A 15,395-nucleotide genomic window follows, 5' to 3' on the forward strand; every position below is an offset into this window, starting at 1 on the left:
ATGTAATGTGTTTGAGGACAACCCCCCCCCCCCTTCCAAAAAAATAAAAAAAAAATAAAAAAAAAGGAAAAAAAAATAATTTACAACACACTGTCTACGGCGGAAGACACACAAACACACAAATAAATCCATGCAATACTGGTGGATTTCTGCGTTTATATATATATATGTATATATGTCTTGTGTATGTATTTGTATTTATACGTATGTATGTATTTTATGTATCTGATGGTGTTTTTGTGTGGAGAGGGGTGTGTTGCCTTCACTTTTTCTTTTTCTCCTGTCATTTTTATACACATCTTCTTTTTTTTTTTCTTTTAAATTATTATTCCCGTATTTATTTGTGATGAGGGATGTCATGTCACGTCATGTCGCGTGGAATGACTGGGGAAGATGACATCATTTTCGACGTGGCGGCAATAGAGGCCAAAAAGAAAAAGAAGGAGCCGCGGAATTATTTGACCGACGGCACATTAGAGAGGATGGAGAGGGGCGAGTCGGTAGCGAGTAGAGCGGGGGAAGGCAATGACGACGAGGAGGCGGAGGAGGAGGAGGGGAACGATGGCCGCAGCGATCCGAGGCGTGTGAAGGAAGGCAACAAGTCGCTTTTTTCCCGCATTCGACATCGTCTGCAGCCACACCGCTGCGCTGAGAAGGACCCATCCAACACGTTTAGTGCTGACGTGCGTGGCGTCACGGTCCATGCGTCGGTGCCACGCCTGTTGACAGCCGACATGCTGGCGGGGTTATGTATTCAGGAGGCATCCGTCCCTTTCGCCACGGTCTTTTACAGCCCAGAGGGTTTTGTTGTCAAGTACGCCGTCGTACTGCGGCTCAGCGACGGCAGACGATTGGTTGCAGACCGCCGATACAGCGACCTCCTCTCTTTGCACCATGTCATGAAGAAAATACATTTCAACAGCGCCAGACGCTCATTCGTCGGGCATGTCGCACAATCGACATCTGTCCCGCCGTTCCCGCACTTCCCGGGCCGTGGCATCATGCGGGGGAGTAAATATCCGACCATCACGTTTCTTCTGCAGCGGCGACGTGAACTGGACGAGTACTTCCGCGTGTTGACATGTGAATCGCCTGCGGGTGTGCAGGAGTGCCTCACGTCCTTTGCAGCCCGCGAACTGTTGATACGTTTTTGCATGCCCACTTCAAGGCGATGTGGAACGGACGACGGGGCGGCGGAGGAGCCTCATGAGGGGGATGCTGGCGACAGGAGGAAAAAGAAGGGCGGCAGTCGCAAGGACAAGGGAGGGATGAAAGGGACGCTGCCGATATCAACACATGCAACTTCTTTCTGCCTTCTTGATGATGGGTTTGACTGGAATGCGCTACTGGGATCCGTGAAGGCTACAGGAACATCATCTTTATTATTATTCCCATCATCATCATCTTTATCGTTAGAAAATCGGCAAGCTGCCACCATGAAGCCTAAATGCACATTGACATCTTCTTCTGCCATGTCTTTTGAGGTCAATGAGGGGGTCTTGCAGATGAACTTGGGTGATTTCTCTGCGTTAAGGCGAGTGCTGGAGCCCCGATTGGAGTGCACAGACAACAATGATAACAACGACAGCAGCGGTACCAGGAGGGAAGATGAGCATGTCGCACATGCAGGAATGATGAGTTTCTTTAATGCCCCTCAACGTGCCTCTGTGTGTAGAAATCCGAGATGGATTCAGGACGCGTACGGCGTACGGACGTCCACGACGGAGGACCCAAACACGACGATGCTTCCGTGCATGAGCGCCATACCGACACTTCTCTTTGCGACCTCCCACGCAAAGATGTACTTTGACGCCATGAATCCCCACCGCCTGCGGGTGGTGGTGATGTGCGGTGAGGGACATGAGTGCATCACAGAGGTCATGCGTCGCCGTGATGCGTTGGTTGCCTTCTACACAGTTGTCGCAGGCCGCCACAATGTAGACATTTTGCCGTCAGCGGAGGAAGCAGGCTACCTCTTAAGTGGGTACAGAAGGCATAAGCGGTGGGGGGATCTTCTGCGGATGAAAATGTTGGGGGTGAAGAGCCCGCGGTGTCATTTGACGCCTCGCACGTCTTCATCGAAGAATTCATCATCGGCACCGTCCTTGTCGGTTGCGGCGGCACCACTCAGCCTGGCAGCGGAGGCAAAGTGCCACAGGGACGCGGCAGCCGACACGGCCGGCACGAAACCCTCCACACGTACCGAAAAGAGAGACGGGGCCGAGGGCGATGAGCCTGCGACGGGGCAGGCGTTGAGCCAAAATTCTCCCTCTCATGATCGCCCTGAGGACACGAAACACAAATGTCCGGAACCTCTTCACACCGAAAGGGACGTCAGTGAGTTGCCTGCTGCCGCTGATGATGATGATGGTAACAATGGGGTGGACGCGGTGGTGCGTGTGCCGTCATGTTCGTCTTCCTCATCATCGTCTTCTCCACTGCAGCCAATTCTCTCCGCATCGCCGCCGGTGTTTTCGGAGGAGGACGTCCGGCCCGAACCGCCCACCGCGGAGCCGATAGACGGCGTTGACGAACACAAGCAGCAGCAGCAGCCACCACCACCGCTGCACGCCGAAAGTGCCTTCCCCACAGCAGCAGCAGCAATGACGACGACGCCGGAGATGTCTGCGGCTCCCGCGGGGGATTCAATTGAGGGGCATACGTATCCACAAAACCCTTTGTGCTGGAATTCGGTGCATTTGGTGGCCATTGCGGGAGAGGAGGAAAACGTGGAGCCGGCGCCGTACTGCACATGTACGTGCACGAAATTCTGCCAGCGCTACAGATCTTTACACGAAGTAGAAAATGTTGGCGAAACCCGCCTCGTGGCCATCGCCGGAAGCGTGGATGCCCACAACGTGAGCCAGCAGAGGGGTGGCGATGGGAGGCAAATGGTTCAGTCTACACCAGGTGGCATGGTACTGACCGACATGTACAAGACGGCATGCGGCTACACCATCTACATTCAACCGCCAATGAACCCCTGACATCTTCCGTGTCACCCCTCCCTCCTTCTCTCTACACACACACACAGCTGCATGTGCATGTATCGCTTTTTTTTTTTTAATGACATCTCATTGGAGTTTTCACGGGCCTCAATGACACAGAAGTCTGTTTTATCGATCCCCCTGCAGCGATAGCAACGCTGGTGACAGGACCGACAGGGAAACTGGGAGGGGGGAAGGGGGGAGGCATCTTTACTCTCATTTCTAAAAAGGGAAACGGAGGAGAGTGAGAGAAGGAAAAAAGAAAGAAAGAAAGAAAGAAAAAGCAAACTAACGCAGTCTGCAATCAACGCCGCACGATTGATTTAAGGATGATAATGGCGGTGATGGTGGTGGTGGTGTTGGTGTGTCTATGTGAACACATACTTTCTTTTATTGCTCCTCCTCCTTTTCTCTCTCTCTCTCTCTCTGTCTGTGTGTTTGTGTGTGTGTATGTATGGCTGTTGCTGTGAGGCATCTGCTTCAATGGACCTCCCCGCCCTTCCCCTCTTCCTCTAACCGCCCCCCTCGCCCACTTTGCATGCATGCATGCAAGGTATAATCAGGAGTGCAAGGAGGAGAATCGGGGGGTGCTGCCGATAACACGAGACAGCGAGAAGGAGTGAAGGGGGAAAAAAAGAAGAACAGAAGGAGAAAAAAATAATTAGGGGCATTCGTATCACAAAACTCGCAATCATGACGGATGCCGAAGAGAAGGAAAAAAAGGCACCAGAAATAGGGAGTTCAGGGTCTGGGACATGTCATCATGGATCTATGTCACCAAATGTACGACGCATGTACGTGACGTTGCGTGTGGCTGCTGTGTTGTTATGGGTACCGCACTCAATGGCGTTAATGTACGTTGTTGCCACCACCAACACCGCCAACAGCATCTCAACGCTGTTTTACGTGTTAACGTGTAGTCTATTCATGATTGCCGTCACGTACTACTTCGCGGTTTACAAACAGTGTGGGGAGTACCTGCTGATTATTTCATGGCTGTTTGGTGTGCTGAGCGAGGAGGCGTGGGTTTTCATGTTTCCCGATACGGTCGCCTTTGCTCAGCGCAGCCGGCCGACCTTTTTGGCGGCCCCCGTTGTGGCAGGTGGAGGAGGGGGAGGAGGAACGATTGTGCATGCAGGCGGGAGTGGTGGTGGTGGTGGTGTTGAGGATCACGACAGCCCACGCTTTCTGTGGATTGCTGTGTCGATGCTGCAGGGTATCGTTGGTGGCATCCTGTGTAAGATGAAAGATATTGACGAGGATCGTTACTACCCCACACATGCCATCGGGGAACGGCTGTATGTTGTGGTGCCATTTTGTACCGGGCAATGGCTAAGCTTTATTCTACAGAATGGCTGGCGTGGTATTGTCGTGGAGAACCTTACGATACTTCTTTCCCTTGCCATGGTGGGTTATTGTGTCATTGGCTACAAATTATTACAGGAGCACACATCATTAAAGAGAGGTGACTTGATTGGATTTGTGGAGGAATTATTAACAACATCTTTTGGCGTTGTGTTTGCGGTAATGTTATTTGGTAGCATTTTTGTGACATTATTGGCAATTCCATTTTTGAAATCACTTTTTTCACTCAACGCACTTGTAAGTTCAGCGGGTATTATATTGGAATATATCGTGTACGAGGTGGCGTAAGAAAGGGTACACACGTGTTATCTATGTATCTATGTATCTATCTATTTATATTTATATTTATATTTCTCTGTTGCTCCTTTTCCCTTTTGTGTGTACATGACTTATATGATTTATACCGGAATACCTTGGACAGGAAGAAGTGGTATACATTTTATGAACGATACGACGCAGGAAGTGTATGTAATGTAATGCTATAAATATAAATAAATATAATACGTGTAAATATATATATATATATATTTGCCTTTTCTTTGATATCTATTATTTATTTATGTTTTTTTCTTTTTTTTTTTTTTTTTTTTCCCTTGTTTTTTTTGTTTGTTATTGTTGATGCGGACCGCATACAATTCGTATTACGCACCCGCGGTAAAAACGGCCGTCTCGTCCATTGCCGCTGAAGTTGTGAGGAGAGAAGGGGGGCGGCATTAGCGGTAGAAGAAGCAATGACGTACTTCACGGTATATTACGGCAACAACGAGGCGATGATGTTCAACGCCGAGTGTAACACCGGCTCGCTGATGGGCCGCATGATTGAATTGCTCGCGCCGCACACCACCGGCTACACACGACTGGAACTTTTGCCAATGAACTTCGTGCTGGAGCACTTTAAGCCGTCCACCGGCATCTCCGTCACCACCGCCAACGACGTTGCCGCAGGTGCCGCCAGCTTCGCACCGCAAAACGCTATTAAGTCCCCGCCGTTCACTGGAGCCATCCCTTTCGTTGGGCTCGCCACACGGGCCGTTGAAAGTTACGCCGATGCCCTGCTGGGCGGTCCGGCAGCCGCAGCGGTCACGGCCTTTCCGACAACGACGTCAACTTCATCCACCTCGGCGTCAGCTGCCGGCGTCTCAACGAGTGCGGCGTACTTTACAAACAACGGCGTCGGTGCTGGGCCCACTGTGCCGTCACCAGCTCTGCAAAACTGTTACGTCCTGCTTGGGTGCCGGTACCACCACTACCACCCTTCACCGCGGCCGCGGGATCAGGCGAGCACAGCAGTCACGACGTCTGGAATGATGTCACCACCATCGGCAGGTTATAAAAATATATCGATGCCCCCAAGAAAAATATGTTTCTCTGAGACAGCAGCCACGCCGCAGCAAATCGCCTCCCTCTACCGCGCACAACTTATTGCCGCTGCAACGATTGTGCCTGCCCCTAACAGTCGTGGGAACGGGCTCAGCGGCAGTTTCAACGGCTGGACGACAACAACACCCCAACAGGGCGGCAGCCCCAACATAGATCCCGCAACACTGCTGCTATACAAGAGTGGTACTTTACTTTACGGTGCCAGTACTGCCTTCTGGCGCAAAAACTTTAGTCAATACCTTACCACGCTGCTTCTTCCGCCTCTCACAGAGGGCAACAACAACAACACCGCGACCATCACGAATGCCTCGCCAACCGAACAAGAACGCAACCCAACAGCCCTCACGGAGGCAGACTCTACCCACGATGAAAGCAGTTCACAAGACAATGCCATGCTGCTTCCCTCCATGGCCACAGGACTCTTCAAGACACCAACACCCCCAATCACCGGGTACGACGTTCTCTGGAGAGGGACGCGTGACGAGCACATACGCCTGCAAGAAACACTGGACGAAGGAGTCTTCACAGACACCGAAAACAACAAAAAGAAGAAGTCAAAAAAAAACTGAAGACACGTAAAACAAATAACAGCTCATACAAAAGAACTAAAAATACAAACAAACAGAAAAAAACAACAACAAATCTTATAAAGTGAAAAAAGACCCTGGCTCAGCCGGCCACCTCAACGTGGTGCCAGGGTCTAGTACTCTTTGCTAGAGAGGAAGCTAAGCGCCTGCTGTTCATGCTTCAAACCCGATGAGTAGTTGTTACTCAGTTTTACGGGCCGGAAGGGCAGATGCTGGAGCCATTCTATAGTGGCTGCCCGCGGAGTAAGGTTATCCTTGCCACTGAATTCCTCCGTACGCTTACCAGAGCTGCACAATTGAGGTGTAGTTACTACGACTGGTAAGAGAAGAAAAAAAAAAAAAGAAGTAAATATGGGAAAAAAAGGAGATATGTACGATCAAAAACATTTTATGCTACAATGTCAAAGATAAGCAAACATAAAAAAACACCAAAATCGTACTAACGAAAAAAATAAACAACAATAAATTATCTTCATAAAAGCAAAGAAATTACAATAAAAAAAAAAAGAAAAACTCTCCAAGAAATGTCCTGCTTATTTTTTTTCAAAATCTCATTTTCCTCCCATGCTGCGTGCTCTCGTTGTGCCCGCTCGGTGCCGGCCCGACAGGAGAGTTTACACCGCAAGCAACAAGCGAAGTCCACAAAGGCCCAAGTGACAATGATGCTGCACCGCGTCCTCTGCGTGCTTTTCCTTGCCCTCTGCTGTGCGTGCGTGTGCGCCACGGCTCAGGAGGAGGGGCAGTATGATGTTGCTGTTGTTGAGGCTGGGGAGGGCCAGGATCAAACTACAACCACCACCACCACAACAACAACTACTACTACGACGACCACCACCACCACCAATGCACCCGCCAAGAACACAACCACCTCCAAGGCACCGACTCCTGGCGACGGGAGCGGCCTCGGCGGCCCTTTGTGGGTTCAGGTGCCGCTGCTGCTGCTTGTCAGTGCCGCTGTGGCGACCGCCGGTGCTGCGTGCTGAGGACGGGGCGGGGCGCGTGCGCCGCTCTCGGCGTGACCCACCGAGAGGTGCGCCGCGTATATTTGAGCACCCTGCAGCGGTGTGGATGTATATATGCCATTGTCTTTGGTTGTGCGTGCTTGGCGTATCTTCCGCCGTTTGTTTTGCGCCTGGTTCTTCCGGGTGTGACCATCTTTTGTTTTGGCTGCCGTTGCGTGCTGGCCCCGTGCCGCCTGCCCGTGCATTCTCTGCGACGGCCGCGCGCTGATGTACATCTCCTACCGCCGCCCCGCCACTTGTGGGGGGAAGCGTCGGTGCGATTTTATTTTTATTCTTACTTTTTTTTGGTTTGTGTTCGTTCGTACGTTTTCGGCGCTGACTGTGTGTGTGCGTGTGTGCTGGTGTCCCTGCGGCGTGGCGTGGCTGCTCAGCCGTGTCTCGATCCAACTCCCCCGCTGTCTCTGTGTGCGTGTGTGTGTATGCTGTGCATCTGCCCGTGTCTCTCCCTCCCATGCTGCGTGCTCTCGTTGTGCCCGCTCGGTGCCGGCCCGACAGGAGAGTTTACACCGCAAGCAACAAGCGAAGTCCACAAAGGCCCAAGTGACAATGATGCTGCGCCGCGTCCTCTGCGTGCTTTTCCTTGCCCTCTGCTGTGCGTGCGTGTGCGCCACGGCTCAGGAGGAGGGGCAGTATGATGTTGCTGTTGTCGAGGCTGGGGAGGGCCAGGATCAAACTACAACCACCACCACCACCACAACTACTACGACGACCACCACCACCACCAATGCACCCGCCAAGAACACAACCACCTCCAAGGCACCGACTCCTGGCGACGGGAGCGGCCTCGGCGGCCCTTTGTGGGTTCAGGTGCCGCTGCTGCTGCTTGTCAGTGCCGCTGTGGCGACCGCCGGTGCTGCGTGCTGAGGACGGGGCGGGGCGCGTGCGCCGCTCTCGGCGTGACCCACCGAGAGGTGCGCCGCGTATATTTGAGCACCCTGCAGCGGTGTGGATGTATATATGCCATTGTCTTTGGTTGTGCGTGCTTGGCGTATCTTTCGCCGTTTGTTTTGCGCCTGGTTCTTCCGGGTGTGACCATCTTTTGTTTTGGCTGCCGTTGCGTGCTGGCCCCGTGCCGCCTGCCCGTGCATTCTCTGCGACGGCCGCGCGCTGATGTACATCTCCTACCGCCGCCCCGCCACTTGTGGGGGGAAGCGTCGGTGCGATTTTATTTTTATTTTTACTTTTTTTTTGGTTTGTGTTCGTTCGTACGTTTTCGGCGCTGACTGTGTGTGTGCGTGTGTGCTGGTGTCCCTGCGGCGTGGCGTGGCTGCTCAGCCGTGTCTCGATCCAACTCCCCCGCTGTCTCTGTGTGCGTGTGTGTGTATGCTGTGCGTCTGCCCGTGTCTCTTCCTCCCATGCTGCGTGCTCTCGTTGTGCCCGCTCGGTGCCGGCCCGACAGGAGAGTTTACACCGCGAGCAACAAGCGAAGTCCACAAAGGCCCAAGTGACAATGATGCTGCGCCGCGTCCTCTGCGTGCTTTTCCTTGCCCTCTGCTGTGCGTGCGTGTGCGCCACGGCTCAGGAGGAGGGGCAGTATGATGTTGCTGTTGTCGAGGCTGGGGAGGGCCAGGATCAAACTACAACCACCACCACCACAACAACAACTACTACTACTACGACGACCACCACCACCACCAATGCACCCGCCAAGGACACGACCACCACCACCACCACCAATGCACCCGCCAAGGACACGACCACCACCACCACCACCAATGCACCCGCCAAGAAAACAACCACCTCCAAGGCACCGACTCCTGGCGACGGGAGCGGCCTCGGCGGCCCTTTGTGGGTTCAGGTGCCGCTGCTGCTGCTTGTCAGTGCCGCTGTGGCGACCGCCGGTGCTGCGTGCTGAGGACGGGGCGGGGCGCGTGCGCCGCTCTCGGCGTGACCCACCGAGGGGTGCGCCGCGTATATTTGAGCACCCTGCAGCGGTGTGGATGTATATATGCCATTGTCTTTGGTTGTGCGTGCTTGGCGTATCTTCCGCCGTTTGTTTTGCGCCTGGTTCTTCCGGGTGTGACCATCTTTTGTTTTGGCTGCCGTTGCGTGCTGGCCCCGTGCCGCCTGCCCGTGCATTCTCTGCGACGGCCGCGCGCTGATGTACATCTCCTACCGCCGCCCCGCCACTTGTGGGGGGAAGCGTCGGTGCGATTTTATTTTTATTTTTACTTTTTTTTTGGTTTGTGTTCGTTCGTACGTTTTCGGCGCTGACTGTGTGTGTGCGTGTGTGCTGGTGTCCCTGCGGCGTGGCGTGGCTGCTCAGCCGTGTCTCGATCCAACTCCCCCGCTGTCTCTGTGTGCGTGTGTGTGTATGCAGTGCATCTGCCCGTGTCTCTTCCTCCCATGCTGCGTGCTCTCGTTGTGCCCGCTCGGTGCCGGCCCAACAGGAGAGTTTACACCGCGAGCAACAAGCGAAGTCCACAAAGGCCCAAGTGACAATGATGCTGCGCCGCGTCCTCTGCGTGCTTTTCCTTGCCCTCTGCTGTGCATGCGTGTGCGCCACGGCTCAGGAGGAGGGGCAGTATGATGTTGCTGTTGTTGAGGCTGGGGAGGGCCAGGATCAAACTACAACCACCACCACCACAACAACAACTACTACTACGACGACCACCACCACCACCAATGCACCCGCCAAGGACACGACCACCACCACCACCACCACCAGTGCACCCGCCAAGAACACAACCACCTCCAAGGCACCGACTCCTGGCGACGGGAGCGGCCTCGGCGGCCCTTTGTGGGTTCAGGTGCCGCTGCTGCTGCTTGTCAGTGCCGCTGTGGCGACCGCCGGTGCTGCGTGCTGAGGACGGGGCGGGGCGCGTGCGCCGCTCTCGGCGTGACCCACCGAGGGGTGCGCCGCGTATATTTGAGCACCCTGCAGCGGTGTGGATGTATATATGCCATTGTCTTTGGTTGTGCGTGCTTAGCGTATCTTCCGCCGTTTGTTTTGCGCCTGGTTCTTCCGGGTGTGACCATCTTTTGTTTTGGCTGCCGTTGCGTGCTGGCCCCGTGCCGCCTGCCCGTGCATTCTCTGCGACGGCCGCGCGCTGATGTACATCTCCTACCGCCGCCCCGCCACTTGTGGGGGGAAGCGTCGGTGCGATTTTATTTTTATTCTTACTTTTTTTTTGGTTTGTGTTCGTTCGTACGTTTTCGGCGCTGACTGTGTGTGTGCGTGTGTGCTGGTGTCCCTGCGGCGTGGCGTGGCTGCTCAGCCGTGTCTCGATCCAACTCCCCCGCTGTCTCTGTGTGCGTGTGTGTGTATGCTGTGCGTCTGCCCGTGTCTCTTCCTCCCATGCTGCGTGCTCTCGTTGTGCCCGCTCGGTGCCGGCCCGACAGGAGAGTTTACACCGCGAGCAACAAGCGAAGTCCACAAAGGCCCAAGTGACAATGATGCTGCGCCGCGTCCTCTGCGTGCTTTTCCTTGCCCTCTGCTGTGCGTGCGTGTGCGCCACGGCTCAGGAGGAGGGGCAGTATGATGTTGCTGTTGTCGAGGCTGGGGAGGGCCAGGATCAAACTACAACCACCACCACCACCACAACAACTACTACTACGACGACCACCACCACCACCAATGCACCCGCCAAGGACACGACCACCACCACCACCAATGCACCCGCCAAGAACACAACCACCTCCAAGGCACCGACTCCTGGCGACGGGAGCGGCCTCGGCGGCCCTTTGTGGGTTCAGGTGCCGCTGCTGCTGCTTGTCAGTGCCGCTGTGGCGACCGCCGGTGCTGCGTGCTGAGGACGGGGCGGGGCGCGTGCGCCGCTCTCGGCGTGACCCACCGAGAGGTGCGCCGCGTATATTTGAGCACCCTGCAGCGGTGTGGATGTATATATGCCATTGTCTTTGGTTGTGCGTGCTTGGCGTATCTTCCGCCGTTTGTTTTGCGCCTGGTTCTTCCGGGTGTGACCATCTTTTGTTTTGGCTGCCGTTGCGTGCTGGCCCCGTGCCGCCTGCCCGTGCATTCTCTGCGACGGCCGCGCGCTGATGTACATCTCCTACCGCCGCCCCGCCACTTGTGGGGGGAAGCGTCGGTGCGATTTTATTTTTATTTTTACTTTTTTTTTTGGTTTGTGTTCGTTCGTACGTTTTCGGCGCTGACTGTGTGTGTGTGTGTGTGCTGGTGCCACTGCGGCGTGGCGTGGCTGTTCCGTCGCGTCTCGATCCAACTCCCCCGCTGTCTCTGTCTGCTTTTTATTGTTATTGCTTTATTATTTTTTTTTGTTCTTGGTTCGTTTCTTTTTTTGTTGTTTTGTGATTGCTGTAGGTTTTGCTGTGTTTGTGATGGCTGATGGATTTATTCTCTCGTGAGTGTTTTTTTTTGAAGGGTGCGGGGGATGAATTTCTTGGTAGTTTTGTTTTTGATGCCGATGCTGATGGTGTTGGCTCGTTGTTACTGGGGAATTCTTCGTTCGGCCGAGGCTCTTTAAGAGGTGTTTCGTGCATGCCTTTGATACCACAGGGTGTTTCTTCGTTGTCTGTTCTTTTCTGGTGGTGGAAGTGGCCTATGCTGTCTGCGGATGGTGGTTGTTTTGGGCAGCCGCAGGAGCCGGAGTTGGATTCATCGGTGGAGAGGGAATTGGTTTTGGATTTGACTGTGTCGAGGTCTATGCGTGAGTTGTTGCGCGTTTATACTGTGTACGACCCGCCGAGGGCGGCGCTCATGTTGGGAGACTCCGTTGATGCGTACAATTGCCTATTTCTGGGGCGTTGTGAGAGGGGTGATCCTATGTTGGTGTTGCCCGTGGAGGAGGACTGGAATGAGGCTGTACGCCGCGGCATTTTGCCTGTGGTTATTCTGCGCTTCACACTTTGGGCGTACGTCACCAGATTGAGCCAGCGTTGTGGTGATGTTGCGATAGACGCGGACTCGGGCGCATTTCTTTCTTCCGCACGCCCGGCGACATGTGATGCCCTCAGCATGGATCGGGAGGAGGTGATGGTGCCGTTGACGGCAGGGACAGGGAAACATACGGAGCTGCACGAGGCGGGGCTGCCGAAATGGCTGCCGCTTCCCCTCCCGCAGTTTATTCCTGGCGTGCCTATGGAGCGAAGCGATTGGCTGGAGGTGCTGGCTGTGTTTGCGCCACCCGACTGCGCTGCGACACTTCTGCAGAGAGCGCGCTCCGTTCAAGACGGCCGTTATGATGAAGAAAATGACCGTGGGGCTTCATCATTTTTGTCATGGCGACATGCGGGCCCGGTGAATATCACCCCGATTGGCAATACCGCAGGGGCGGGCGATGGGAATATTGGGAACGAGGCCACTGTTTCCATGATAACATGTGATGTTTCTGAGAAGAGCGCGCGGCACGGTCTTTCTCGTCTGCAGGCGATCCTGCAGGCACCACGCACTCCAACGCAGGTATTTTTATTCCACGGGGAGCTCCACGTCTTACACCATCTTGATGGCGTTGTGAGGTGCATGTCGGAGGCACCAACGACGACGAATGCGTGGTTTAACTGCAGCGGTGAAGGTGTTTTATCAGGTGGTACAAATGTTGATGGGCCGCTATCAACAATTTCTTGTGTAAATGCTGCTTCTGAGAGCTGTCGTGATGAAGCCTTCCTGTCCCCAAGCCAATACAAGGAGGCTGCTGGACGCGCGGCTTCCATCGCTGCATGGCGAAGTCAAGGAGGCCACCGGCAGTGCGTTCGGAGGGAAATGCCAAATGACGGCAATGAAATTATAAATACTGATGACAGCGATGATAATCATGATGATGATATGGATGCGATTGTGGAATACGCAGAGGCATTGTTGCTGCCCTCCATCTCCACCACACGGAAGGTCGAGACACATGGTTCAGGACCCTGCCTAAGTAGTGGATATGAAAATATTAATCATGATGACATGAAGCCGGGGCATTACAGTTACGAGGATGATGGGATGATGAAAGCAGCTCACAAGGTTCCTCACGGTGTGCTGGCGCCAATCGCCACCTCTGCAGTGATAACTTGTGGAAGTGCAACTGCTTCTTGTGCATCCTTCACGGCGAAGCTTCCGGGAACTTTGATTTCTGTGGGTGGCGGTGCCTTTTGCCTTCCGAGGACTGTTCTTCAAGACAAGGATGTCTCCTGTTTGTTGGCGTATTGGGGATTTGATCCGGTTGTGTGCGAACGCTCAGATTGCACGCGCGAATATAACCGTAACGTTGAGGATACTGATACTGCTATGGCTGCTACCCCGACTTTTGTTTTGAGCGATAACGAGGATTACGTACACAACGCGGTGTCTTGCCGTTTGCCCTTGTCAAAATTTACCGCCCAGCTTAGTTGTAACATTCTTTTTTGCCGTGAAATCCCCACCACTTCTTCTACCGCGTGGTGCACGGATGATGAAAACAACTATAACTGGTGGCCTGTTGATGTTTTTTACGGCGCTGCTGATGATGTTACAACAAGTGATGATGATGATTATAATGAGTGCGGTGTGGCACCGCAACAGTTTGTCTTACCAAGACGAGAAACATCAGAGCTCCCTGCAGCGCCCATACTACGGCCACTTGTGTGAGAGAGGTGGGTGGTGGTGTGGGAAACAAACAAACAGAGAGAGAGAGAGAGGATGTGTTTGTGTGTATGTTTGTGTTGTCAATCCATATATACCATATATACATATATGTTTCTGTGTGACGTGGCAGAGGTTCATTGGCCTATTTTTTTATTTTTTGTTAGCCCCCAAAGGTCCTTTACTCTTGCGTGTATTTATGCCTACTTGGGTTTCTTTTTTTTTTTGTTGTTGTTGGTAGTAGTGGTGTTTTTTCTTTTTTTTTTTTTTTCTGCAGGAGGGGAGAGAGTGGGGGAGGATGTTACGTGGCGGACGTGTATTCCGCAGCGTGGGTGGGTGGCGGTCGAAACCGATTGGAGAAATGGACCGTCGTGGCCGCTTTAATTTTGATGAGGCCGCTGCCGCCCTCAATCTTGACGCCGCCTACGTCGCAGCGTTATACAAACCCCTACACTACACCTTTGCTGTACGCGGGCAACATTACCCGGCGGAGCAGGGCCGAGTGAGTCGCCCGGGATCTCTTAGCTCTTCACGCAATCGCATGTTTCCACTTTACCGTCGTAACAACCGTCTGGACGCACAACTGTTGCGTTTAAGTCGACGTCGCATCTCCACAGAGTGAAGAGAGCAGGTGGGATAATACATATATATATATGTGTGTGTGTGTATGTGTAAGCGTATGATTCTCTCTCTCTCTCTCTCTCTCTTCTTTTTTTTTTTAAATTATGCATAATTATGTATGTATGTATGTATCCATATCTGTCTATCTATTTGTGGTGCCCCCCCCCCCCCCCCTTTTTTTTTTTTTTTTTACTTGACTCTGCATTTAATAATGTGCCTTTTTCTTGTTTATTTATTTATTTATTTATTACGCGTGTGTGTGTTTGTGTGTATGTGGTGTGCACATTTAGTTAGCAACCCGTGAGGATTACGTTTAATTCCTCAGGTTTTTTTTTTTTCTTTTTTTTTTTCACAATCACACCCACCCACCCACTCACAGATACACACAGAGATACAGAAAGAAAAGTGTGAAGAGGAAAGAAAGGGGCTTTTGAGAAATAATATATAAATTTAGACGTATCCATACGTATATCCATATAAATATATATAAATATCTTTGTGTATTCTAGGAGAAGGTTCGGTACTGTATTAACGGGGTGAATTCCCCTTTTTATTTGCCGTCTTTTTTTTTTTTTTTGTGTGTGTGTGTGTGTTGTATCCTTCCGTTGCGCCTTGCAAGTTGGCTGCATCGCATTGGCTTCACGACGCTGAGTGACAACGTGGACGGCTGGTTCTTGCAACAACAACAACAAAAAAAAGAGAAAAAAAAAAAAAGAACGAGTGAGAGTGGGGCAGAGAGAGGACACATTTTGGCAAAACACAGACACACGCAGTGAGAGCGGAAGGGAGGGAGAAGCCAACGGAGGCGACGGTGGGCGGATCAAGGAAAGGGGAGAAGGCATTTGTGGAGGGGTGGTGGAAGGAAGGCGATCCTGCAGCAGTGACTTTAAGGCAGGACGCACGCAACAGCCAC

At 52.9% G+C, this 15,395-nt stretch overlaps 10 protein-coding genes across 10 annotated transcripts, besides 32 other annotated features; all 10 read left to right on the forward strand.

Annotated features, from left to right (window-relative positions):
• Positions 1-6,418: a sequence feature (heterozygous, non-Esmeraldo-like haplotype).
• Positions 38-76: a microsatellite.
• Positions 159-216: a microsatellite.
• Tc00.1047053508741.10 (uncharacterized protein) lies at positions 354-2,987 on the forward strand (the record flags this gene model as incomplete). Its single annotated transcript, XM_815942.1, has 1 exon — positions 354-2,987. The coding sequence occupies one exon, from the start codon at positions 354-356 to the stop codon at positions 2,985-2,987; it is 2,634 nt and encodes an 877-aa protein (XP_821035.1).
• Positions 1,372-1,415: a microsatellite.
• Positions 3,234-3,268: a microsatellite.
• Positions 3,324-3,352: a microsatellite.
• Positions 3,384-3,419: a sequence feature (CT-rich).
• Positions 3,397-3,449: a microsatellite.
• Tc00.1047053508741.20 (hypothetical protein, conserved) lies at positions 3,681-4,640 on the forward strand (the record flags this gene model as incomplete). The annotated part of the gene is made up of 1 exon (XM_815943.1): positions 3,681-4,640. One exon carries the CDS (start codon positions 3,681-3,683, stop codon positions 4,638-4,640), a length of 960 nt encoding a protein of 319 aa, XP_821036.1.
• Positions 4,659-4,689: a microsatellite.
• Positions 4,833-4,880: a microsatellite.
• Positions 4,915-4,960: a microsatellite.
• On the forward strand, positions 5,084-6,301 carry Tc00.1047053508741.30 (hypothetical protein, conserved; the record flags this gene model as incomplete). The annotated part of the gene is made up of 1 exon (XM_815944.1): positions 5,084-6,301. The coding sequence occupies one exon, from the start codon at positions 5,084-5,086 to the stop codon at positions 6,299-6,301; it is 1,218 nt and encodes a 405-aa protein (XP_821037.1).
• Positions 6,395-6,661: a mobile genetic element.
• Positions 6,419-7,187: a sequence feature (haploid, Esmeraldo-like haplotype).
• Positions 6,844-7,302, forward strand: Tc00.1047053508741.40 (mucin TcSMUGS, putative; the record flags this gene model as incomplete). Its single annotated transcript, XM_815945.1, has 1 exon — positions 6,844-7,302. The coding sequence occupies one exon, from the start codon at positions 6,844-6,846 to the stop codon at positions 7,300-7,302; it is 459 nt and encodes a 152-aa protein (XP_821038.1).
• Positions 7,111-7,162: a microsatellite.
• Positions 7,188-9,908: a sequence feature (areas not merged during assembly with more than two copies in the genome that could not be assigned to a particular haplotype).
• On the forward strand, positions 7,549-8,205 carry Tc00.1047053508741.50 (mucin TcSMUGS, putative; the record flags this gene model as incomplete). The annotated part of the gene is made up of 1 exon (XM_815946.1): positions 7,549-8,205. One exon carries the CDS (start codon positions 7,549-7,551, stop codon positions 8,203-8,205), a length of 657 nt encoding a protein of 218 aa, XP_821039.1.
• Positions 8,020-8,065: a microsatellite.
• Positions 8,505-8,531: a microsatellite.
• Tc00.1047053508741.60 (mucin TcSMUGS, putative) lies at positions 8,792-9,196 on the forward strand (the record flags this gene model as incomplete). Its single annotated transcript, XM_815947.1, has 1 exon — positions 8,792-9,196. The coding sequence occupies one exon, from the start codon at positions 8,792-8,794 to the stop codon at positions 9,194-9,196; it is 405 nt and encodes a 134-aa protein (XP_821040.1).
• Positions 8,918-9,086: a microsatellite.
• Positions 9,496-9,522: a microsatellite.
• Tc00.1047053508741.70 (mucin TcSMUGS, putative) lies at positions 9,783-10,148 on the forward strand (the record flags this gene model as incomplete). The annotated part of the gene is made up of 1 exon (XM_815948.1): positions 9,783-10,148. One exon carries the CDS (start codon positions 9,783-9,785, stop codon positions 10,146-10,148), a length of 366 nt encoding a protein of 121 aa, XP_821041.1.
• Positions 9,909-10,038: a microsatellite.
• Positions 9,909-15,395: part of a sequence feature (heterozygous, non-Esmeraldo-like haplotype) that runs on past the window's edge.
• Tc00.1047053508741.80 (mucin TcSMUGS, putative) lies at positions 10,735-11,094 on the forward strand (the record flags this gene model as incomplete). The annotated part of the gene is made up of 1 exon (XM_815949.1): positions 10,735-11,094. The coding sequence occupies one exon, from the start codon at positions 10,735-10,737 to the stop codon at positions 11,092-11,094; it is 360 nt and encodes a 119-aa protein (XP_821042.1).
• Positions 10,867-10,954: a microsatellite.
• Positions 11,394-11,421: a microsatellite.
• Positions 11,540-11,634: a sequence feature (T-rich).
• Positions 11,645-13,867, forward strand: Tc00.1047053508741.90 (uncharacterized protein; the record flags this gene model as incomplete). The annotated part of the gene is made up of 1 exon (XM_815950.1): positions 11,645-13,867. One exon carries the CDS (start codon positions 11,645-11,647, stop codon positions 13,865-13,867), a length of 2,223 nt encoding a protein of 740 aa, XP_821043.1.
• Positions 14,074-14,134: a sequence feature (T-rich).
• Positions 14,160-14,483, forward strand: Tc00.1047053508741.100 (hypothetical protein, conserved; the record flags this gene model as incomplete). The annotated part of the gene is made up of 1 exon (XM_815951.1): positions 14,160-14,483. One exon carries the CDS (start codon positions 14,160-14,162, stop codon positions 14,481-14,483), a length of 324 nt encoding a protein of 107 aa, XP_821044.1.
• Positions 14,501-14,545: a microsatellite.
• Positions 14,546-14,568: a microsatellite.
• Positions 14,569-14,636: a microsatellite.
• Positions 14,707-14,731: a microsatellite.
• Positions 14,809-14,832: a microsatellite.
• Positions 14,923-14,986: a microsatellite.
• Positions 15,173-15,199: a microsatellite.

This window comes from Trypanosoma cruzi, genomic scaffold (genome assembly GCF_000209065.1).
Source record: "Trypanosoma cruzi strain CL Brener 1047053517035 genomic scaffold, whole genome shotgun sequence".
Classification (NCBI taxonomy): domain Eukaryota; phylum Euglenozoa; class Kinetoplastea; order Trypanosomatida; family Trypanosomatidae; genus Trypanosoma; species Trypanosoma cruzi.